Source organism: Rhagoletis zephyria, unplaced genomic scaffold (genome assembly GCF_001687245.7).
Source record: "Rhagoletis zephyria isolate East Lansing unplaced genomic scaffold, Rhagoletis_zephyria_1.1 Rzeph_scaffold_01289, whole genome shotgun sequence".
NCBI lineage: Eukaryota > Metazoa > Arthropoda > Insecta > Diptera > Tephritidae > Rhagoletis > Rhagoletis zephyria.
In genome coordinates, this window is record NW_016158373.1 from 15,783 (window position 1) to 42,022 (window position 26,240).

Sequence of the window (26,240 nt, forward strand, 5' to 3'; positions counted from 1 at the left end):
TAATTTCATAAAACGTATGCCAAAATATACTTATATTAATTTTAAATTATTTATTTAAGCGAATAAGAAAGTAAAACACTACTATGGATTAAACTCTATCCGGCAGGTTCTGCAATTCACTTCCGAGTGAATTCGAGTCAAGTTCGCTTTGAATTCAAATTGGCAGGGGTTGAAATTTACTCGGAAGTGAATTCTAGAACCTGCCCGTATATTTACAATATGTATATTGCTAATTTCCAGTTTTTCAAAATTCTTCGGACTCTTATTTTATTTGGAATTATTTTTTGTTCCCAACGGCATATTATTATTTTTTTTTTTTCGAAATAATTCGCACTTTATGTTCTTGGTATTTTGCACATATCTGTATCGAGTTACAGTCGAGTTTATGGCTCGTTTTATTAGTTTTTAATGTGATGTAATAACGAAAATTGGTAATTTGTAGATTTTTTGCATGCGGTCAATTCTTTTTGAATAGTGTAAGGTTAGCCGCGAGCAATGTAAAACTTATTTAGAGGGAATTTGCAATAAAATTAATTTTTCGTCATGCAAAAATGACGCCGTATATGATCAAATACAAAAGGATGTGGAGGAGATGTCGTCTCTATTCGTCGAGGTATCAAGATACATTCACTTTACACTGATGAAACGTTGGGAACAACAAAACTTTGAACCCATAAATTTTCTGAACTGTTATTACCACTTGATGGTAAAGAAGAAACCAAAATATACAATAGACCAGGAGTATAATATGCTGCGAAAAAAACTCGAGTTGTACGATAGTTCGTATCGGTCGAATTTTTTTTGTGGAAAACGCGAATCAATTTCTGACTATATTCCATAACAATATTTGGATGCACGGTTATACTCGGCTCAGAAAATACTTCAAATTTGAAGAAGACCAAAAAAAAGGTATATAGTACACTGAGCTACCTATTCGAAAAAAAATACCAAAAATATCCCAGATCAATCGTTACTTGAACGTATGCGTACCGATTTAAAATGGAACGGCAATAAACTACACGAAATAGAAAATGTCAACTATTTTGGTCTTCCATCGAATTATTTTATAACCTCCAACGGTATAATGAATCAAGGAAAAAAGAATGTTTCAATAATACCACAACTAAAACACGGTTTACATCACGTCAGATACGATCGATTTGCGTTTCATCAACTATTGTGTCGATTAAAATTCTTCAAAGGACCATTTCCTTCCTTCGATAAAAGTGAATTTGGAAAATATTTTAAAATTCCTTCAACATGGAAAAGAAAATACAACATGCAACCAAAGGCAAAAAAAAAGAAAACTGAAACCAAATGAAACCGATTGTGAAGGTGATCTAATAAAAATACGCGGAACAAAATACGACAACATGATTGGGCTAGATCCTGGGTGTCGGCTCATTTTAGCTGGCATCCAGAACAATGTTCCTGTGAAAATCAAAAATTCGTACTATCAAAACCTTTGTGGTTTCTATTCTCGCAAAATAAAACTATATAAATATACAAAAGTTTTAACAACAAAAATATAATTATCGGCGAATTCGTCAAAATTTGAAGAATACTGTAAATTTGAACTTGAGATACTAGAACAAAAGCAACGAATTTTCTCGCAAAGAAAGGTGGCTCGGCTGAAGTTGAAGAAGTACATTTGCCGACAAAAAGCCTGCAACCAAATTGCGCAACAACTGGTACCAAACAAAGAAGAGAAAACGTTAATCTGCATCGGATCAACAGAGATTGCTGCGAACTCGCCAATACGCGGATATAGGCGTACACCAAATCGGTTACTAATCGCAGCACTAAAACAACGGCATGCATACATTCTGATGGTTAGTTAATGAATTCAGAACAACCAAACTTTGCGCAAAATTTTAAAACGTAGACCTGACGGCCAAATCGCCCCACAGATACCAATTTTGCCAAAAATGTGGTACTTGTTGGAATCGAGACGTCAATGCTGGGAAAAACATTCTCTCCCTGGGAGAATGTATCATTAACCAAGACGAAAAACACCTAAATTTTTTTAAATACCTAGATGTCATTATTTCATATATAATATGTACATCTGACTGCCAACAGTTTAACTTTTGTTAGAGGGACTCGGGGATCCGCATCTGTGGCTATGCCCCTGAGGTAGAAAAACGTTGACCATCCTTTCTTTCAAAAGAGCGGTGATTTAACAACCCGCGCAAAATTTTTAATCTAGTTTTGAATTTCCTCCGATGAACCTCAAAACCTTCAAACAGTAAACCACCATGCAAAAAATCTTCAGATTTTCGTAATCGAACTGTAATAAGTATTTATAAAGAAAAATCTAATGGATATTTACTTAGTTATTTGTTATTACTGTCTTATGTTGTGAGTGGCCATAGTTTGCTGATATTCCACATCGACATCTGAGTGAAAGATCAACCTATTTATTACCAGCTCGAAAACGCCCTATCTCAGAAAACTTTTCAAGAATGCTTCCCTTCAGGTGTCGATATCTTCTTTTATTTTGTGCGTTCATGTTACGTAGGGCATATGTATATGTACATAGGTATTTCTTTTTATTTATATTAAAATCGAAATAAAAACTTGACAACTTGTTTTATTTATAAAATATCTAAAAAACTAACAACTTAATAAAGGAAACACAATTAAAAGAAAATATCTGTGGTCATAAGCAATAATCGGCTAAGTCGAAAAACCTAAATTCGAGAAAAATCTCTTTAAAGGTTTGGATTGTAATGTTAACCTTATGGAGAAATCAAAATATTTTCGCCTATAACTTTTTTAATAGCCTAGCTAACGAGATGGGAGTTTCACATACACATGGAATAGTAGTTGCAGAAAACGATAGCATATATAACTCAATTCTTTCTTAAGTCGACTTATGCGGTTATTACTTATGACCACAGATATAAGCTGCATTTACCCCTTATTTATGTAATCGAATTGAACTCAATTCGAAATAATGCACATGTATCTACATACATACATATATATCGCTACGTTCTTCAAAACAGACACAACTCAAAATAACACGTTCGCCAGTAAATGCGAAAAACTATTTCTATCATATGGGGTAAGGGGGACTTTACCTTAATTTTTTTCAACAAATTATAATAAAAATTTACTACAGCTAAATAAAGAGGAAAAAAAATTAAAAGAGGGTATGCAACTCGAATTTCGCAGAACAAAAACTGTCCCTTAACCTAACAAAATTTTCGCATAAAAAGCATGCACTTGACGTGGAAGACTCGATTGAACTTAATTACCAAAAACTTTTAAGTTTAGAGCGGTTAAATCTGCAGCGCCTTATGAGCAAGCAAAGTTCCCAGGCTCAACCGGCGGCCTGTTATCTTTCTTGATGGTTTCGATAGCGAAACGGTATGATGTATTTTTGAACGAATTTGCGCCATCCCTTGTCGAAAATGGTTTCGTCTCTAAAATACATGACATTTTTTTTATGAATTCACTGGTTTTAGAATTGCAATATTATTTGATAACGTGAAGTTTATTCTAAAAATCAATTTGCACATTGTACACAATAGTTGCGATCCCGTACGAGTCTGGACTAGTCAGAAATAGTCAGAATCAGTTAGAATTTACTGGAAATCGATCCCGTACTCGGTTCTCTGACTATTGAGAGGACAAAAAAGAGAGTAAAAACGGTTCTCTCTCTGTCAGAAGTTACCAGTTTTAGTCCGAGAATTTTTTGCTGGTAAATTCTAGAAAATGTGTCAAACGATCAGCTGCAGTGTGTTTGGCAACCAAATTGTAAACAAAAGGAAAGTGCGCTCTTCTAATTCATGTTGAAAAGTATTTAATTACTTGTTTAAGTGGATTCTAATGAATTTGAAAGTATTTTTGGTTATTTAAATGTGTGAGCTGAGTGTGTTTACATACAAAATATGCAAAAATTTACAACCAAAATTTGGAGGTTATGTTGAAGTCCTGTACTTTTCAATGTTACTCTCGCTCTGAGCGAATTTTTATTTCTTGACAGTTTTACTAGTCCGAGTCCGAGGAATACGGGATTNGAAAGTGCGCTCTTCTAATTCATGTTGAAAAGTATTTAATTACTTGTTTAAGTGGATTCTAATGAATTTGAAAGTATTTTTGGTTATTTAAATGTGTGAGCTGAGTGTGTTTACATACAAAATATGCAAAAATTTACAACCAAAATTTGGAGGTTATGTTGAAGTCCTGTACTTTTCAATGTTACTCTCGCTCTGAGCGAATTTTTATTTCTTGACAGTTTTACTAGTCCGAGTCCGAGGAATACGGGATTGCACCTATTATTTATCAGAAGCATTGTCTCTTACACATTGAAAAAAAGTAATAAAAACTCTAAAAAAAGCAAAATCGCTACTGCGAAATAATGATTTGAAAACCTGCATAAATTCAAATCCGCATACAAAGAGACCTAAGTGTATATGTATCTCGGTAACCGTTCTACCAATTTCTACGAAACTCGGCATGGTTATTGTGCTTGCCACATAGAAGCAAAACGTTGAAAATTATTGAAATGCTTGAAACTTCAATATTTTGAAATTTAAGGACGCTAATTTACTCAAAATCGATACACCCCGGCGACTTACCATGTAGCTGTAGCTTTCGGAAAGGTGAAAAACATATATTTAATACTTGCGCCGGGTATTTAATGTTCGGCTCCGCCCGAACTTAGACTTTCTTACTTGTTTTTTAATTAAAAAGAAAATATCTTGGTAAAATTACCTGATCCGGAGAAACGGTATACAGATCCATAATATACGACCCAATATTACGTGTCTCGGCTTTTTTTGGGTCATTTCAAACAACAAAAAACCCGCATTTTATCCACTTTTTTCCATTTCGAATCGATTTTCGGTTTTTTGCTGGCTGGGTATCTACTTGTTGGGTTCATACCTACATACGTACCAAGGCATATCAAACAGGTAGTATCATTAGAGTAAAAACAACATCGAAAGTGTCAAAAACTGTTCTGATTTTTGAATACAAAAAAAATATATAAATTTAAATTGAAAAAAAAAAAATAAAATAAAAATTGTTGCAACTCTCTTTCTTACTAAATTGGTTTGCTTCTCGAAGCCTTGATCCATCCTGTGCCAGGCCCAGTTGGACGAACGTTCCAAAAGCTGCCATTCAATAGTAGTTTTGTATAGAAAAAGGTTTCACATGCAAATAGATTTTAACAATTCAGAATTTTTATAAGAAGGAATTAAAATTGTCTTACATTTTCGAGACCAAATAATTTGACAAAATAAAATTAAATCAGCTGCTCTACTGATACTACCTGTTCAATGTGTCTTGGTGCATATTAACATATGGGCATTTCCCAAAAAAGGTAAACCGAAAATGCAAGTAAATGAATTTAAACGGCTTTATAACTTTATATTTCGTATTCAGATGGCGAAAAGAGGTTTTGAAAACGGGAAACTGTGGAGAGAAGAACTAAAAAATTAAATAAAAAATTAAATTTAGTATGTGTTTGTTACTAGTAAAAATATTGTATGGGGGGAAAATCTGTCGCGTCCGACATGACGCGTCCCTTACCAGATTTTAATTCAAAATTAAATCAACAACGAATTGCTTCTGATTAAAAATGAATTGGTTGTGACGGTCCATAATTAGACTTTATTTAAAAAATGTTTAATAAAGGAAAACCTTACACGATTCGCAGAGTTTTGCTTAGTTTTAACATGTACTCTGAAATCACTTCTGTTTTTGTCGCGTCCGTTATGCGCTACTTTTCATCGATTTTCTCGACTTCAGTGTTCCAAGCGCACCTAGTTTTTTGTCAACCAAAGGACGGTATAAAAGTTACACAACAGCAAATTTTTTTTACAAGTGACTTCAGTTTTCGTATGATTCATTTAACTCTAAAGTCGTACGAATGTCGCGTCCGTAACCCAGGAAATACCCATATGTGTTATTCTACTAATTCATAAAAAAAAAACGAATTAATAGGGGAAGGTTATTTGTTTAACTAATATTTTATGAGATATGCCACCTTTGCCCACTCTAGTTCAGCACGTAATCATAAATTGAATTTTTATATGCAATTACTAATTTAAAAGTCTTTGTTGGGGGATTAAAAAACTTGTGCAAAAAAACAAGGAAAAATCGTATATAAGATGACAGTGTCCATGTGAATCTTCAAAATGGTCATCTCAAAAAATATATAAATATAGCATGGAGATGAGATAAAAACGACGTCGAGTCACAGCGTAGCGTAGAAATGTAGAACTAATTTGTCGAACCGCGTAAAAACAGTAATTGGGACATTTAAGAGCTTACCGTGTATTTAAAAAATGGATCAAGTGCAATTTTGAGTTAGGAACTTATCAGAATTACATAGGTGGCACATATGCACCTCCAACAAGCCATCTGGTAGTTCTCAATCTTTGAAGGTGCTATCAAATTAAGGCTGTTACGAGTTATCTATCGGCCACTCGCAGGCCCTGACGTTCTTTAGTCCATCATTATGATACTTAGAATGTAAGTTTTGGGTATCAATTGGGTTAAGGTATTGGAGGTGCTCCTTTGACTAAGCATGACTGGGAGTTGTTTCCTAAGCTGGACCCATCTAAGCTATCTAAGTCCAGTGCTGTATTTATCATGGTTGTGTTGTTTAGTATACGCAAACGATTGAGGCCATTCAAAGTAGTGGAACCGCCGCCTCCGCCTCCAATACCGTTAGAAGCTGTGAAACTTGAATCAACGCTTTCGTGTGCAACAAATGACGCACTAACTGGATCGTCCAAGTCCAGATCGTCATTTAATAATGCGGACGAAATCATTGCACTGGTTGGTTTAATACTTTGTTGTGCTATTTGTATTTGTTTGTGCTGTTGTTGGCTCATTTGCAATGACAATTTATGCTGTTTCTGCTCATCCATAAGGTTTGAGTACACATGTAAACTGGTGTTGTTGCGATCTTCATTGTCGTCTTTAGCGTCTGTTGCTTTTAATCCATTAGTGTCGATTTGTGAGACATTGCTGTACATATTTTCGGCTTGTGAAAATAGTTTCGCCAAGTTCGACTGTTGTTTCTCACCACTAGTAGTAGTTGCAGCGTGTTGAGTGTTTTTCGCGAACTCTTCAGAATCTGTCATGTCAATGTTCACCGAAAGGTCTGAGATGCTCGCTCCCGGCGGATAATCGGGCGATTCTTTATCCAAGCGTTCAATAGCCGAAACACTCGTTGGTAATTTGGTTGGGCTATTGTCAATATGGATGTTGGTGCTCATCGATCCACTTTCTGCGTGAAATAAGTTACTATAGCTGCCTGAGCGATTTTGGCGTTCTCGAGCCAGACTTGTAGCAGCGATTGCTGCGACAGCAGCTACAACCTCAGTTTTGCCAACTATCTCGACAACATCTTCGCCGTTGCAGGCGTTCGAATCAACAAAATTACTGATGACATTGTCACCTTCCGGAGGATTCGAGATTGTGTTCGATTGGGCACCACGATCTTTATGGTGTCGAAATTGACGTTGCATCTGTGCTGTTTGTGTTTGCGGTATTATGTCCATTTGGGAGAGGGGAATTTCGTTGTCAACTAAGTGCGCAAGACTATTGGAGTTTCCTGTAAAACATTTGTTGAGCAAATATGATAATAATATATTAATATAATAATATGTATGTGCATGCAAATATGTTATGTATGTATGTGTGTGTGTGTTATGCATATGTACATACTAAAACATTTGAAGCTATTCATTTCGTGTTTTTTTTTTAATTTTAATTTGTTTTTAATTGATATACATATGTATGTAACTATAACAATGCAAAATAAAATGTAGAAGCTAACATTAATAAAAAATAATTACAAGAAGCAAAATGTTCCAAAAGCCAGTCAAATCCAATTAATGATTGGAGTACCCCTCAAAGAAAGGGCCGAAATCACAGTGCTCAGTTAGCAAGCGAGTTTCCACCCACATGCCCTTATATTTAGTTAAGTAAACCCTTGTTAAATTTCAATAATTTTTGTGGAACGAAATTCACATTTGCATATCGTTACCTGAACTGCAAAATGTCGTAACTAGAAAATTTTTTTGCATGAAGGGATGGGGTACTTGTAGTTCGATGAAATGCATCATGATTATGAAAAGGGAATTTCGGACGTTTTGTTAGTTACAGCCTTTTGTAATTCAGGTGACAATGTGGGTTACGGCTTTTTGCATTTGAGGGGACGACATGTACACAAAAATGTTGATCTTTCGAAGCTGTATAATTTCATAGTTCAACTCGTGATTTAACCACGAACCCTAAGTCAATGTCCAATATTTATCATATGCAAAATAAAAATAATTTTAATTGACTGGCCTTTTGCTAACTGCGTACCAACCACAGCTCTCTAAGTGATTGTAAGGGAAAATATGCATCACGTTAAACGTTCGTAAATATGTTACAGTTGTGGAACTTACATAGAAAAATCATAATTAACTTGATATTCATGTTCATAATTCAATAACAATAAGAATAACGACGGTACGTATTGCAAAATTAACTATGTATATTTTCGACAAAATTTTAAGTATGTAACCCAGTGAAAGAATTATATGTGCAATAGTTCAACTTCAACTAGTTAATGAAAAACCAATACTAGATCTTTGATGTTTTTTCCCACTAATTGTATTCATTAACTCGGTCAAAAGAATATAAAAACAAATTTAAAAAAAATATACTTTAGTTTATGACAACATAATTTAATTGTACCATTATGTTGTAATTTCCGTAGGAAATATTTACATATACATTTGCAAAGAAACAAGTTTTAGGTTACCGATCATTTAAAATAAAGTTTTGAAGATAATTTTATTTGTTGGTATTGGATTGTATTTCTATTGCACAATTTTATTTTTTTCTTTACGCTTTGTGGCATATATTTTACCGACCTTTTGTAGTAAAATTTATATTATTTCCGTCCATTTGTGAAGTTTGGTTTATTTAAGTTTCAACACGTTATCATCAAGGCATAACAAGGTAGAAGTGATTTCGACATTTCTCTCTTTTGAGCTGCGAGTAAAATGTCAACTCTTAACCCTATACTATTCAAAATTTTAATTTTTTTAATATAAATTTTCAATTGCGAGCTGTGCTTTAAAATAAAGTTTTGAAGATAATTTTATTTGTTGGTATTGGATTGTATTTCTATTGCACAATTTTATTTTTTTCTTTACGCTTTGTGGCATATATTTTACCGACCTTTTGTAGTAAAATTTATATTATTTCCGTCCATTTGTGAAGTTTGGTTTATTTAAGTTTCAACACGTTATCATCAAGGCATAACAAGGTAGAAGTGATTTCGACATTTCTCTCTTTTGAGCTGCGAGTAAAATGTCAACTCTTAACCCTATACTATTCAAAATTTTAATTTTTTTAATATAAATTTTCAATTGCGAGCTGTGCGACTGATTTTAAATACATAATAAAATGAAAAGGAATTACGGGCGGTATGTTGTGTTTGTGAGCCAGGACAACAAATTTGTGCGTTATTTTAAAACTCCGAAGTATCAATGCTTCATTAGGAGACTCTTCACGTGTGCGCGAAGACCATTTTAGTGCCAGTGACTTTATTTGTTGCCCATTGCAGCCGGGTATTTCTAAGCGGACGCGTTTGTTCCCAGGTGCTGGAATTATTATACCGAATATGAAGAGAAAATCTTCCACTCATATACATGGATAGACCAAATTTCAAATGGTGGTCTAACAAAACCTAAACCGGAATTCCTTGTTGACATAAAGAAACTGAAATTAACTTTTAATAAATTTAATGGAAAGGAAATTTCGAATTGCAAAAATTTAATAGCTGAACTATTGAAGTTAAGTTCTGATGTAAATTTAGAATAATCAAACCTTTTTTTAAATCTCTAATATACTTTAGAATCAAGTATTTGAATAAAATAAATAAGTGCTTAAAAACGTTGGGTAAAACATAGTAAAAGCAAGAAAATTGCCGAAATGGGTTTATAAATGAGTGTGTTTCACTAAGTGTGTAATTTTGTGTAAGTATGCATTTCCACATTTACATTAAAACGAAAAGGCAGTACCTAAAATGAAGCTGATTCTAATGAGATTTTAAAAATTTTCATATCTAAAAAAACTTTAATTTCAAAGAAATTAGCAGGCAGTTATAGTCAAAATAAAGTCGACTCTAAAGTTAAAAGCCGCCTTTTTTGACAGATATCCCATTGAAAGTTATGTCAAAAAGCTGCTTTTAACTTTAGGAGTCGACTTTATTTTGACTATAGCAACGGGCCGTTGAGTTTTATCAAATATGGTAACTGCATAACAAAGGGTTAATTTTTTTGTTTACATTTGTTGACAGTACAGTCAGCTATGAGAGAGCTCGACTGAATTGTCACTTCTACCTTGTTGAATATGCCTTGGTTATCATTGTGTTTTGAAAAAGTAAAAATCGTGTTGAGAAGTACATCCTAAAAAATCCCCAGTGGTATTAATGCGCATATTTGAAGCTAGTTACTCTAAAAGAAGGTATTTTGTTCCTCGAATAACGATTTGGTTGTTCGCACGGTATGAAGGACAATGTTTTACCGCTGGAACTTTCAAATATCGTCAGTCGAAATTANCATTGTGTTTTGAAAAAGTAAAAATCGTGTTGAGAAGTACATCCTAAAAAATCCCCAGTGGTATTAATGCGCATATTTGAAGCTAGTTACTCTAAAAGAAGGTATTTTGTTCCTCGAATAACGATTTGGTTGTTCGCACGGTAAGGAGGACAATGTTTTACCGCTGGAACTTTCAAATATCGTCAGTCGAAATTAACGAAAAATTTGCCATCTTAATGCCCAAAGAACGTTTTTTTTCTTCTGGATATTCATTTTTTCCAAAGTGAAAAGATTTTATTTGTTTTCCAAAGCTATACTCTGTTTACTTTAAATCAGAGATTCCTTTCGCAAAGTGCAAGGTTTGCCATTGAAGCCGAATGAATCTCCAATATTTATGGTGGGCATCTGTGGATCAACTATATTGAAGATTTTTCATCACTGAAAATAAGGTTTTGCAATTTTAGTGTTAGCTGAGTAGTCTGTAAGAATGATCTGTATTCCAAGACTGAAATAAATAAATAGAGATAAATAGAATACAGCAAAAAGTTTTACCCTTCTTTCATAGAGCGAAAATGAGGAAAAACATTTCGCGCATATAATTCTTTTACTGGGGTATATATGAACGTTTGGCGACGCATTTCTAAAAAAAAAAAAGAAGAAGCTACTAATTTCAGTCTTTTGTTGACACCTTTTAAAAAGCATGCACACTAGTTTCTATGTACTAGGCGTATTCCTACATTTGTATGTAAAATGAGTTTATTGCCTAAATGTTTAGCGGAAATTTTAGACACAGTGTTTACTCTCTCACCAAGGTTCATTAAATTTGGTTTTCGGTAATAAGTATTTTATTTCATTTGGTCCAAACAAATACCAAATACAAAAACACAAAAACATATACATATGTCATATGTACAAGGGAAGAAAAGAAAGGAGAAAATATAAAATGCATNTAAACACAAAAACATATACATAGTTATGTCATATGTACAAGGGAAGAAAAGAAAGGAGAAAATATAAAATGCATAAAGTAACTTTATGTACCTCAGCTAATGAATGAAGAAAAAAATAGTTATTGTATACATATATGTAAGTACATGTAGTATTTGCGCAAATAATCAATAGTCGATCGAATTTTGGAAATGTGAAGCGATGGAAATGTGCAGATAAATATGTACACATGTGCTTATTTCAGGTAAATTGCAACTTTGATTGAGAATGTTTTTTACCTTCCATAAACAACGAAGTCGCGAACATTGTCTCACTTTCAGGGCTCTTGTTGTATTATTGATATTAAAAATATTTCTTATACAAATCCAAATGCACATATATGTATGTATGTATATTTAGATACATTCATCTTTACTAGGCTATAGGGCCTATATACATATATATACATATATAGAATGTATAGGATATATATAGTAATAATAATAATAATATTAATAGGGCTGCACTATTCACAAAAATATATTACTCATTTACTTCAATAGCGTCATAGACCAAAAAATGCAAAAATTGAATTAAGTACGCAGAAATTACCGCTACTTCTTCTTCCATGTTGAGTTAAAATTTCATAGCGGTATCGATTACCAGTATCTCACTAGAACAAAATAGCTGCAATCCCGTATTTCTCGGACTAAAACGAATAAAATTGTCAAAAAATAAAAATTCGCTCAGAGCGAGAGAGTACCATTTAAAAGTATCGTTTCGACGGACGAAATTCGCACAGCGATTTGGTTCTGTTTATACTTTAACACTGAAAAGTACGGGATCGCTTTCTAGTAAAAAAAATGGTAACTTCTGTCAACTTCAACAGTACCTCCAAATTTTGGTTGTAAATTTTTGCATATTAAAAAATTTTACATAGAGCACTTGGCGAGTGAACTAAACAAAAGCATTATAAACCGTATAAACTTATAATTGTATAAACCTTATAAATTAACTGTCAAAATTTGTATGGAAACTCGTTTACACATTTCTGATAAATTTCTACAGCGATTTCACTGAATAAACTGAAGCCAATGCAACTCTGTTGCAACTCGAGCTGTATTTTCTTGGGCAATAATCGGGATCCGCACAAAAAAAATTTTGCACGCAAATCCAACAGCAACGATGTGATCCCAATAGAGATCTGCTTCAATTTATTATCCGTTCCGCTATTATTTTTATCTCGAGTTTTGCCGTTTTGAGTCATGACACTATTGCAGTAAATGAGCGATATGTATTTAAAATCTTGAAATTTACAACATACATATTCATAACAACAACAAAAAAAAAACATCATTGCAAAACTTCGCGAAGAGCAATTTTAGATTTTAATACAGATTCGGAAAGAACTTGAGGTTAATTTTCTCTTCTCAGAAATTCTCTTTCAGAAATAAAATCGCCAAAAAAATTTAAAAATTAAAGAATTTTTTCTTACAGAAAATATAAACTTGCAAGAAGTCTGCGGGTTAGTTTCATTTCAAAAGATATTTTTAGGTCACTAATTATTTTTAAAGAACAATTTATTGCTAAAAGAACTAGATTTAAAAAAAAAAAATTAATGAAGTTATGGCATTTTTAATATGTGTATAATAGGGCGCGTTACTTTGTATGGGAAATTTTTTTTTGACTATGCGTGTATAGCACAGAAGGATTCTACGTGTAATTCTAAGCAAATTTGCCGAAGTAACCATGGGTCTAAAATCAATTTGGAGTTTGTCAAATTGCGAAAATATATTTTGCTGTAGTGTCATAAAGAAGTGCTTAAATTTTGTATAAAAACATGCTATAAGAGGTTTTGTAGTATGAGGAATCCATTTCTGCACTTATATTTTGCTTAAAANCAAAAAAAAAATAATAATGAAGTTATGGCATTTTTAATATGTGTATAATAGGGCGCGTTACTTTGTATGGGAAATTTTTTTTGACTATGCGTGTATAGCACAGAAGGATTCTACGTGTAATCCTAGGCAAATTTGCCGAAGTAACCATGGGTCTAAAATCAATTTGGAGTTTGTCAAATTGCGAAAATATATTTTGCTGTATTGTCATAAAGAAGTGCTTAAATTTTGTATAAAAACATGCTATAAGAGGTTTTGTAGTATGAGGAATCCATTTCTGCACTTATATTTTGCTTAAAACTTCCACCAGATAGTGCAACAGTGAAAATTTCCCATTTTCTTCGGCAAATCCTTCTTTGCTATACGCGCATAGACAAAAAAAAAAAAATAAATAAATTACCCGCCCATGTCCATACATACATACATACATGCATATACAGACAATTTGACATTTTCTTCATTTCAGGGGAATCACATTCAGTTGGAAGTCATTTGCTCTTGTAATTTGGAACGAAAACCCGTCATCCCGTGTTAAATTTGTAAATTTATTACAGTGAAATCTCGATATAACGAGGTCAAAGGGTTGATCAAATTCTTCGTTATATCTAAAGTTTAGTTATATTTATAGAATAACAAGACCTCGATACAAAGAAAAATTTACGGTTTTGGAAAGAATTCATTAAAACTATTGTTTGGTTTTTTTTTTTTTGTAACCTGACTAACCGTCAACATATTCCGAAAATTTGCATGCTCGAAATTTCTCGTTATATCTATTGAACATTTTTTATGGAAAATTTCTCAACAACGATGTCTTGTCAGGGGACTAAGCAAAATTTAGTTATATTGAGTTATTCGTTGTATCGCGAATAAACATGAAGATGAAGATGAAGATGACGATGAAGATGAATGATAAAGATGAAGATAAAGATAAGTATACTGTTATGATCGACCTGTAATTCTCGCTGGAGATTTCAACGTCAACTTTTCGCTGGCCGAATCTGATGAGCTGACACAAATTTTTAAAGAAAAATTTTAACTGGAAATGAGTAATGGTAGAAATGATCCAACAACCAAAGGAGCGACTACCATTGATGCAGGTTTTTCCAGAAATATTAATAATATTGAAATAAAACATTTCATAACTTACTTTAGTCACCACAATCTACTAGTTAATATTGTAGATATGCATGTTTTCTCAGCCACAAATAACAATTAAACTTTGCAGTTAGTTATAAAAAATAAAAAATAAAGGTCGTTAAAAAAATTAAAAAAAATACGTTTTTTGTGTATTAGAAAATATGTACATTATGTACATACGTACATATATCGCACATTGCTTTCTTTCTGGAATTTCTTCTATAAAGTTTCACTTCTTCCGCGCGTANGTACATATATCGCATACTGCTTTCTTTCTGGAATTTCTTCTATAAAGTTTCACTTCTTCCGCGCGTAGGGACTACACGCACTGAGTTTTATTTTTGATTATGACAGTCTTGCAGCAAATGTGCGAAATGTACATATTATTATGTATGTACGTGTTTTCATTTTGTTTCACTGTGCAATGGAGGCCTTGCCACTTTATCTTTACATTCTAAATTTAAGAGGAAATGGGAAATTTAAGCAAAATAACAATTTACATATATAAAAAACGTCACAACTAATCGTGATTATGTTTCTTCCAAAGAATGTTGTCCTTCCACGGTGCAGAATGCATTTTATGTTACACTCAACCCTGTAAAAGGGACATGCTTTTGCCTTCTTGTCCTTGTCTAGCACCCGCATTTCAGAATATTACCGTTTTAAGCAACCATCTGATGTTCAGGGCAACCATGTCTTCTGAAAAACTTCAAAGGGTAGAGAATGTGGTTTTTTGTTTTACAAGCTTGGTACAATTATTACAGTTATTGTCTTGTCAGGGAGCGCATATTCCTATCTGCCTTATTTGAAAAACTTCAGTGTTGCCCAAAGTAAAAGGCTTATTGTAAGGGTAAAGAAATATTTTCATACACCATAAACCATAACTTATGTATACGTATGTTTTTAAACAAACCATCTTGCAGACAACTTATTTAATTTTCAAAAGCCGAAAAATTAACGTTTGCTTAGTGAGCAAATTCAAAATTTTTATTGCTCACTTTATTTCAAACTTTATTCTTTGTTTTCGAAAATTATAAAAAATTAAATTGAGAGAAAACAAAAAGCAAAGGCAACTAAAAGTAAAAGAATCAACACTGAAATGCGTCAAAATCAAAATAAGATAGTACCAAGGCATGATTCAATAATACAAGGTTGTGTAATTTGTGACAGCTAAAATTTGACACTAATTTATCTAGATTTGTATTTTGGAAGTAGGAGAAAGGGGAAGAATGTGATCGCCTTTTGCGAAAACGGTAGTAGAAAGGTACTACAAAAAGTACGCAAAGTATACAATTAGAAGTAAAGATGTATTATTAATTCTATGCGAATTTGCAATATATTTGGTGTTATAATGGAAATACTAAATAATACATAAAAATATGCATTTTTCATCTCAGTTATTTGTCATTTGCTGGAAGAAATCTAGAATACCGACCGTTCAGCTATGCAAAAACGAAAAATGCAGATCAATAGAACTTTTTATGCTCATTTTAACCATGCCAAAATTATTTGGCGCAAGTAAAATATAAAGACGTTTTAGAAGATTACAATTAAATTCCTTGATTTTTTTTAAACATTAATATCTTATGAACCACATAACCGATTAACCATAAAGATAATCAATTTATCTTTCAGCTGATATACATAATTGAAATTCTTTTTATATATTTAAACCAAAACCACTAAAAAACGAACATATGTTATTTTTTCATGAAAAACTATTTTTTGAAAAAAACTGCATGATTAATGGTAAAGAAATTTATATTATTTAGAAAGTTCAAGTTATTACTTTTAATTCGATATTACATATTTTGTCACTATCTACTTTTGGGTTTTAAGAATTAAGTGATAATAAAAAATATAAGTAAACAAAGCAAATAAACCTCTTATATCTTCTTTGTTTATTACCTGCGCCAAATAAATTTGGTATCGTTGTAATCAGCGTAAAAAGTTCTATCAATTGGCACTTTCGGTTATTTTATAGCTAAACGGTCACTATTCTAGACTTGTTCCAGAAATTTACGCAAACGAAGCTGATGCCAACGAATATTTAGTATGAGGAATTTTTGGTTTTACTACTAATATCATTAGAAACTGTAGAGTAAGCAACATTCTGCACAAGTAAAGGAGCCGATTTTATGTGTGGGAGCGAGAAGACTGTTTTATTACAAAACCTTTCTATTATTGAATCATGGTGTGATTGACAACTCAGGTTGGCTCCTTTTTAGGGTACTAAGGCATATTTAATAAGATAGAAGGGACAACTAGGTCGAACTCTCTTGCAGCTAGTTATAATATCAAAAAACTGTAAACAAACAAATTAACCCTTTGAGGTGTGAGTGTTATGTTTGCTACAAATTAGTATCAATTAAAACACGTCAGCATAAATACATACATATGTACGTATATTAATTTTAAGAATTACTTCAATAGATATTACCTTCAAAGAATTTAATTGCATTCGCATCATATATGGACGTAAACGAATACCTCATAAAGGAGGCCCCATGTGAATAAAACGAAAGAAATGTTTTATGAAACTGTTTTAAATATTTTTTTTTTGTTTTTATTTACCCAATGTTTTTGCGCGTTTAGTTTCTTGTTTAAATATTTAATTCTAAAAAACATCCAGCAATTAGTATAAAAAATTATCTACTGTTTTCTTCTAAATTTTGTATGAAGACTTAACTCTAACAATTTCTTGATAGTTTTTTAACAGTCCTTTAGTGAAAATTTTTTCAAAGGAGTCTTTTAAAGACTTAGCCTCGTTTAACTGGGAGGTAAGATCCGCTATAGTGTCTTCCATTGTCTTAATTTTTTAATTAAGATGTATTTCGCAACTAGGCGCCTTAAAGTATCGCAGCGCTCTAACTTCTTGGCTCTTGCCACACCCAGCGCAACGCTCGTAGTTCCTGCTCCTTTTAATTTTTGTATATGTATCTATAAATGCACGCACAGCAGGAAATTGAATTTTTAATGAAAAATAGAAAATGCCAACTTGAAAAGGGTTAAAAGTTATTCATCATTTGACATTACAGCCAGTGTTCAAAAGAGAGAAATGTCAAAATCACTTCTACCTTATTTAATGTGCCTTGGACAGTACCATGTCTTACAAGAGTGTGACATTTTAAGAAACGAGCACAGAATTTTCTCACCATTTACCTTTATTTTTGAATAGAACACAAAAGAGATACGGGCAAAGAAAAAAACATTGAGTCCAAGGCATATCAAACAGACATTAGAGCAAAAACAACATTTACGTGTATTTTGTTGTTGCCTCAGGTATGTAAAAAAATAAAAAAAATTAAATTAGAGAACTTAATAAATGTTGCAACTTTATTTCTTAGTAAATTTGTTTGCTTCTCGAAGAATTGATCTATCCTTTGCAAGGCCCATTAATCAGCATTTGTGCTGCTGAGTTGGGTGACGTTCCAAAAAGATGCATTCAATCGCTTGTTTTGTATGGAATAAGGTTTCACATGCAAATAGATTTTAATAATTTAGAATTTTTATAAGAAGAAATTAGAAATATTTGACATTTTAGGGACCAAATAATTTGAAAAAAAAAAATAAATCAAGTCAGCGGCTCTACAGACACTACCTGTTCAATGTGCCTTGATTGAGTCTTTTAGGAGAAATTGATGTTTTTCGTGTTTGTTGATTCTTGCGAAAAGGTGAAAAGATGATGTATTGTGGAACGAATTTGCTTCATCCTTGTCAAGCTTGGTTTGGAGACAAACCGATTTCGGCATTGTCATTCGTAGAACAAAATAGGTCTGTTTCCAAACTATGTAAGTTTGTCATGACGGAAATGTCCGGGGCTAATGGTAACAAATACCGGTTTTTACGGAAGTTGTAAATACTAAATGTAATTGTCTGTAATCCATGTATTTTATATGGGGAAAAAACCAATTTTCGTAGAAATGGTATAGAATTCTTAAAAATCAATATTTTTCTATTGGACAAGTCTGTTTATCTGTAGGAGGTTCCCAATAATAATACTCAATTGTTTATTTAACAATTTTTTCATCGCAACTTTAATTTATAGGTCCGCCAAAAACCCACAAAAACCCCGAAAAATGCAATGGGGAGTCCAATAAAATACCGTTAGTATTAAAAAATGTTTAAGTAAACAATTGGGTTTTATTACTGAAAGTCTCCTGAAGAGAAACAGAGTTTTCTGATCGAAAAATATTGATTTTCAAGAATTCTATACCAATTCTACGAAAAATTCTTTTTTTTTCATATAAAAATACATGAAAAGCTTTGAGCGCTTCGAGCGACCTCCAAATATTTTTTGAGGGTTATACTTTTTTCGATATAGAACAAGGGGGGTGAGAGCATTACAATTCCGGCTTTACTGTTTTTGGACCACCCTAATATATATACATACATTTTAGTTTTTAGGCAAAAACAAATTTCGATACTTTTAACACAGTTCGGAGCGTTTTGTGAATCAGCAAAATGTTACCAAACAAATAAAATACCCATATGAACATTTGTGTATAAATATATAGATTGTGTGAATGGCAAAGTAAAACCAAAAAAAAATTTAAGCAAACGGTTATAACTGGCAAAACGGTAGTGGCCAAGATTTACGGTAACGTGCAAAAAATTCAAGTAAATGCAAATCAGAATATTTAAATAAACAATTAGAAAATTTGCTAACGAAAATCGCCAAACTATACAAAAAAAGCTCATTTTTAGTTGAAACATAAAAACAAAAAAAAAAAAAGAACTCCATTAAATACATATTTGTATGCAATTATGCAATTATATACTACCAGATAAAGTAAACGTTACAAATATCAATATTATCTAGTAATTCGCAACTAACTGTTATGCAAGTATAGATTTCTTTTTTTTTCTGTGTTATATCATTTGGAAAAACTTATTATTATTACAAACCAACTCACCCAATCTAGTGCGTTTCATGTTTTGATTGTTTTAAGCGCGTCGCGGCTTATTACGATTTGACTCGACATTTATTTAGAGCGAAGATTTTTTACAAAAGATTTAAAGATATATAAAACATGGCGACGTGAGAGGACGGAATGCAAAAATAACGAGAAAGAGACAGAGAATAGTTACAACGAATATAAAAATGTTTAACGGGCGACAATAACTAAACGCAATTAAATGAATAAACCATTGATAATAGATATGAAAAGTAATTATTTGAGTCTAATAATAAAATTTGATATGTAATTAAGTAAGTGCATATTGTTTCTAAAAGCATAGTTTTATGATTTCCTGTTTCGAAGCGCAAAAAATGATTTGCAGTGCATGTAGCTGGTAGGTAAATGATTAGGCAATTGGAAAGAATGTGAATGGAATGGAGTTGAAAATTGGACATGTGCCCATTTTTCGCATGGTATTCAATTATTTTCAAATACAATTAGACAAGTCATGCTTAATTTCGGACCTCGGGGCACTGTCATAGGGCTTTAAGGACTATTGGTACAAAATAAAGAAATTGGGATGAATTTTTTTTTTTTTTTGTAGCCACACGATTGGTACAATAAAGCGAACGTCTATTGAAAATTTTGAACAAATTGTTTTTCGTGATTGGGAAACAATTAGTTATGAATAAACTGATTTGACTCAACACATATATCTTTCAAAAAAGTTTATACCTGTGTCTTTATAGAGCCCTCGCTGAAACCGTATTCAAAGGTAAACAAAATTTGTTTTCTTTCGATATTTTTTTAATAATTAATTTGCGCGATTGACCGAAACGGAAGCGAACAATAATTCAAATTTAAAACGGGCTCTATAAAGAAAAGCAAAATTTTTTCACTTCGCGTCAAATGAGGGAGGTGTGTATACCAGGGACCGTAACCGTTATGATTTTTTTAATAAAAATCACAAATTAATCGTTATTTTGTGATTTTTATTTTTTCGATCAGTTTTAATCGTTATTATGTGATTTTTATTTCTTCGATCAAAAATAACAGTTATTCGTAGTTTTTTATAAGGTGTAAATCGAATGTGCACAGATTTGACTTAAAAATTTTTGTTACAAGTACGTTCATATATGTATGTATATATGTACACACATACATGGTATCCAATGATGGGCATACTTGAGTATTTTCGTATTTAATATACCAGTTTGGGTACTAAATACTAAAATACTTAATATTTGGAGATGTTTAATATTCAAGTAAACAAGACTTAGGTATTTTGGAGTTGCTAAATACTCAAATAAAAAAATACTGATAGATGCTAAAGTAAAAGCGCTAAAGAATCTAGTCCAAAGTACTCGGGTACTTTGGAGATGCAAAATACTTTCACTAAGGTACTAAGGTATTTATATTTACTAAATACTTTATGATTTAGGAAAAATTGAATCGAGACTATTTCGAAATTTTCAAGACTACTTCGGGATTCCCGGGACTATGTCATGATTTTCGGGACTATTTCGAAATATTTGTTATATTTGTCGATCTTGATGACGATATGTTTATCGACAAATTTAATTATTTTGCAATTGTTATATTTATCGATATTGTTATCGATGCTATAATCGGTATGATCGGTATGATTATCCATATTGTTATCGATACAGTAATCGATATTGTTATCGACATATTTATCTATATAATAATTGTAGTTGTTATCGATATAATAATCGATACTTTTATCGAAAAATTTATCAATATACTAATAGATATTTTTATATTTATATTTATCAATATTGTTATCGATACACTAATCGATATTAATGATCGATATTTTTATTGATATACGCACACATTTACCAATATATTTAGTCTCGAAAAAACCTATATAGTCCCTAGAATGGTAAAAATGTCTAGAAACCCCAAAGTAGTCTCGAAAATCTCGAAATAGTCCCTAAATTATATCTGAATATCCTGAAATAGTCTCAAAAATGCCGAAGTAGCCCCGAGAATACCGAAATATTTGTGTACACGGTAGTTAGTGAAGCCAAAGTCTCAATGTACTTTTGTACGCGGTGTTATCTTTGGTGGAACTAAAACATAAATACTTAAATATTTAGCATTTAATTTTTAGTAAATAAAAGTGTGCCCATCACTGGTATCAATAATGCAATCACCTGCAAAAAATCAAAGAATTTTTATTTTAATTTTATTGCTGAACTTTTTTTGTGGTTCCCAGGTCTACGTTTGTTGCTTTAATTGTCAACACTCCAAGTTTTTTTTGGTTTTCTACGATCAGACAAGACTAACCCTGAAAGTATGATCGAAAAAATTAAAATCATAAAATAACGATTAAAAATTATCGAAAAAATTAAAATCAAAGAATAACGATTATACTTGATCGAAATAATAAAGACCATAAGATAACGATTAAAAATTATCGAAAAAAATTAAATCGAAGAATAACGATTATTTTTGTCCGAAAAAATAAAAATCATAAAATAACGATTAAAAATGATTAAGTATACAAATCGAAAAATAGCGATTACACAATGATTTTTAAATAAAAATCTTTCATGATAACGATTATTTTCGGTCCCTGGTTTATACCTGTTTTCTAACCGATGTGAGAAAGAAAACTCCGATTTGAAAACAAAATCGAGTCAATACACTTTTGAAATTCTGAGCGTATTGAAATTTTAAATACATAACTGTTTATTAATAAAATTTGTATCCATGGTGAAAAATAATATATTTATTTCACCATGATTTGTATCTAAAAAATCATTGTAAATTGAAGGAAGCGCCCGAAACACATGATGTGGTTTATAAAATTAATGGTTGTTAAAAGACGTACTCTTTATCGTATACTGAAATCAGCACTGCATCGAATGTTTTGCTTTTCTCGCACATGATCTATCTGAGAACTATCCTTTAATATCAGATCTTAATAAAACTTAAATGATGAATATATGTATGTCGTAACGGAGGACACATCTTATACAGGGAGATTTCGTTGTCTCATATTTAATACTCAAAAATAAATCTGTGTTCGTATGGAATAGTAGCTTATGTCGCGAAGCTGGCTTTAGTATAATGCGGCATTCCCTTTATTCTTTTAACTAAATACAAGGAATTTTTTTGAAGGGACTTAATAAGAATATTGACTTGATAGTATCGGAACTATTTCTTGTATGTATGTATATTTGCCAAAAGTTCTTCAACCGCTCGGCGCCAGTGCGTGATTTGCAATCGTATGCTGCGAATGCCGCATTATACTAAAGCCAGCCTTTCGACATAAGCTACTATTCCATACGAACACAGAAATATGCATACATAATCGAAATAGTTTGGGGCTTACACTTTTGTTAAGTGTCATAACACAAATGGAGGCACCTACAATTTTACGCCGAATTCGAACGGCAAATAGCTTTATGAGAAGCTTTTTCAAGGCAGCAAATACACTTGGGAGGTTTGCCAAGGGGCGTCCGCTGTTAGAAAAACTTTCTCTAATTTAGATGTTGCAGGGAAGAGGGAGCGAACGGAAAGGCAATACGCACCTCTAACCACTCAGCCACAGTTTTCCTTTGACTGAACTATCTAAAAAATACATACATACATACATAGAAATGTATGTGAAAGGTGTAAGGCTTTGAGAGCTACCTGACTGCCGCAAAGTAAAGATATTTGTTTGTTCTCTCTTGGTCGTTGATCAAGATTTCGTGCTGTCACCTAAATGACAAACACTTGACGCGTTGATGTGCCTGCAATATCTGAATTACCAGAAATTCCTTTGATGCATTAACTTATTTTGTTTCGAGTCGTACTGCTGCAAGAAAGGCCGCCCGAGCAATTTTGTCAATAAAAATATTACTTTTAATGGTTTGTTAAATTTTTCAACATTCACCCATTTGCTGACGAAAACCACAATTTTACTGCGATAAAATCGCACAGATGCGCGCGAACTTGCGTTTGCGAAGCAGTAATGTCTGTAGCATCAAAAACGGTGCGAATTCGTTGCGACAGAATCGCATAGGTGTGTGGATGCCCTTAACGCGTCTTGTGAATCTCTCCCATATGTCTTTGACCATTTAACTACATCGTTGCTTATTTGGATAAAATTAAAATATATTTTACTCAATATTGGAGTTGGTGTGAAACAAACTTTTTGATTTATTGTTAGTAGTCATCTCCTTCAAAAACAAAAGACATTTGGCTTGTTCAAATTGCGATTTTAAGTAGAAAATCTTTTTAAACGAACCAAAAATATATATACATATATATGTACATATGTATGCACGTATGTATGTATGTAAGGATGTATGCATATAAACACAAAGCTTTGTGTAGTGGTAAGCAGTGCGCGCTTCCACTCCGCTGAGCCTGGATTCAAGTCCTGGTCAAAGCAACATCGCAAAAAAATATAGCAAAAAAGGTTTTTTCTTAACCTCGGCAGGCAATGGCAAACCTCCGATTGTATTTCTACCATGAAAAACAGCATATCATAAAAATACAATCACCATTCGGAGTCGGCGTAAAACTGTAGGTCTCTCCCCTTGGTCGTGGACAACATCAAGGCGCAAGCCACAAATCGGAGGATAAGCTCGACCAAACACTAACATACATATGTGTAAGCGCCAAATTATTATTATTATTATTATTATTAAATAAAGAGGCAACGTTAATGTCTAGTTCGCTGTATTACACTGTGAATAAAAAAAACAGTGTCCCTCCAATCGTGGCAATGAATTGATTAAATAAGTATTTCATACGTCTTCGAAGGAATGCATAAGAAGCGTATTTTATCAGTAAAATGGTGATTCCACAGACATATGTATCACATTGAATTTTAAAGTTCACTTAATATTATTTAACTGGATTTGCTCTCTCTCTCTCTGTAGTTAACAAACAATATATATGTATGTATATATTTTGAATATTGCCGCTGGTTTCACCTTGTAACTGTATTATTAACATACCCAAATACTAGATAGTACTTAATTAAAAAAATATACGAATTTTTTAAACAACAAAAGGTAACCTTAAAGGAACTTACAATCTGCTTAAAATAACATTTTCTTTTANGTATATATTTTGAATATTGCCGCTGGTTTTACCTTGTAACTGTATTATTTACATACCCAAATACTAGATAGTACTTAATTAAAAAAATATACGAATTTTTTAAACAACAAAAGGTAACCTTAAAGGAACTTACAATCTGCTTAAAATAACATTTTCTTTTATTAACTTTACAGCAATGATTTCAACATAATACACGTTATAATTTTTATGTTTACCACCTGAACATTTATGCATGTTTTGTGGTGTCACTTGGGCCAGTAGAAAATACAATTAGTAAAAAGTAAAAAATGGCAGTATTTCAGTTGCTGTGGGAGCTTCAACAAATTGTATTACTTATTAAATGAGAGCTGCTTCCTGTGTACCAAGTGGTTAATTCACATATGTATGTATAATCAGCCTAAGTGAAACGTTAATCAAGACTTTATATATACAAATTAGTGCTTTATGGCTTATTTGACTTTTATGTCCAAGGATATTTACAATCGATCCAACAAAAAATTGTTACTGCAAGTGAACCATCTTCCTATCATAAAATAGACCTAATAAACAATTTTGAGGGATCTTTCTATTTTTATGGTTTTTCGAAAAGTGGTGTAGTTAGCGTAGACTTAACGTAATGCCAGTTCAAACTAACCTATAATATCCGAACTATTTTTTCAAAACGTAATCTGAATCGAACAAATTTCTTTTCTTGTGTTCTTTTGGTACTTCGATTACGTTGTATTAACTCTTCGTTAATTACACCTGCTATCAGAATTGATGACGGTTAAAAGGAAGGAGTTCGATGCCTCGAGGGCAAATTATTTACATAAAACATCAACGCTGCCAACAAAATTGATTTTATTTACCTAATTGCGTATGTATGTATGTACATATGTGTCAAAAGTTGACAGCTGCGAAATATTTTGCCAAACTTTCCCAGACTAATGCAAATAAAAATGGAAAGGATTCAGCCGAGTATGTATGCACAATGTAAGTGACATAGAATGTTATAAGGGATCTACGGGTCCAAGAAATACATAGATTATTACTTTTTAGCGATTTTTAAGTAATTCAATGCCATAAACCGCAGCTTCACATAGCACAAATTATCTTCAAATATGGACACATTGACAAAAAAAACGTTGCAAAGCCGTTGACGTTGAAATCTGTGCGGTCGCTAGCAGCGATGGTAGGCTTTAAGATGTGCTATAACTACGGTGACCATCCGTCCTGTATTATACGGGACAGTCCTCTTTTTTGATCTATTGTCCTGGTAATTTATTTATTTTATACGGGACGCCAAATGTTCGGTATTTATTTTAATGTCCTGTATTTGTCCCGTATTCGGTGTTCCGATGCCTCAACAGATCATTAAAATGGCATGCCTATGGACGAGTTTTAAGTGATGTTGGTGTATGATCGTAATTTTCTTTATAAACAGTTATTATTTTCTAATCTGCAAAATTAATTCTGCAATGCGTTGCCACAATTTAAAACTTTTTAATTATAATCTTTAGAAAAAAATTTAGTTTGCAGCAGTTTTGTAACTCATTAAAATTGAGTATAATAAAGTGCGAGTGGGAAGTGTTGCTCATTTGCTTCTCTTTCAAAAAAAAAGCGCGAATATACGATATGTATGAAAAAAATACCGGTAACAAAAAAAAGATTGCCAAAAATTAGTGGTAAGCCTTACCGACTTAAAATTGCACTTAATTATACTAAAATTTAACGATTTTTTTTAA

The 26,240-nt window shown here is 32.3% G+C and overlaps 1 protein-coding gene across 4 annotated transcripts in view; it reads right to left on the reverse strand.

Moving 5' to 3' along the window:
• Nucleotides 1-5,762: 5,762 nt before the first annotated feature.
• The window catches only part of app (Palmitoyltransferase app), a 68,465-nt gene continuing 47,987 nt past the window's right edge, over nt 5,763-26,240 (reverse strand). For all 4 annotated transcript variants that reach the window (XM_017616865.1, XM_017616866.1, XM_017616867.1 and 1 more), the window contains one exon: nt 5,763-7,579. In XM_017616865.1, the coding sequence (XP_017472354.1) occupies nt 6,513-7,579 (1,067 nt within the window). In that variant the 3' untranslated portion in view covers nt 5,763-6,512. The remainder of the gene's footprint in view (nt 7,580-26,240) is intronic.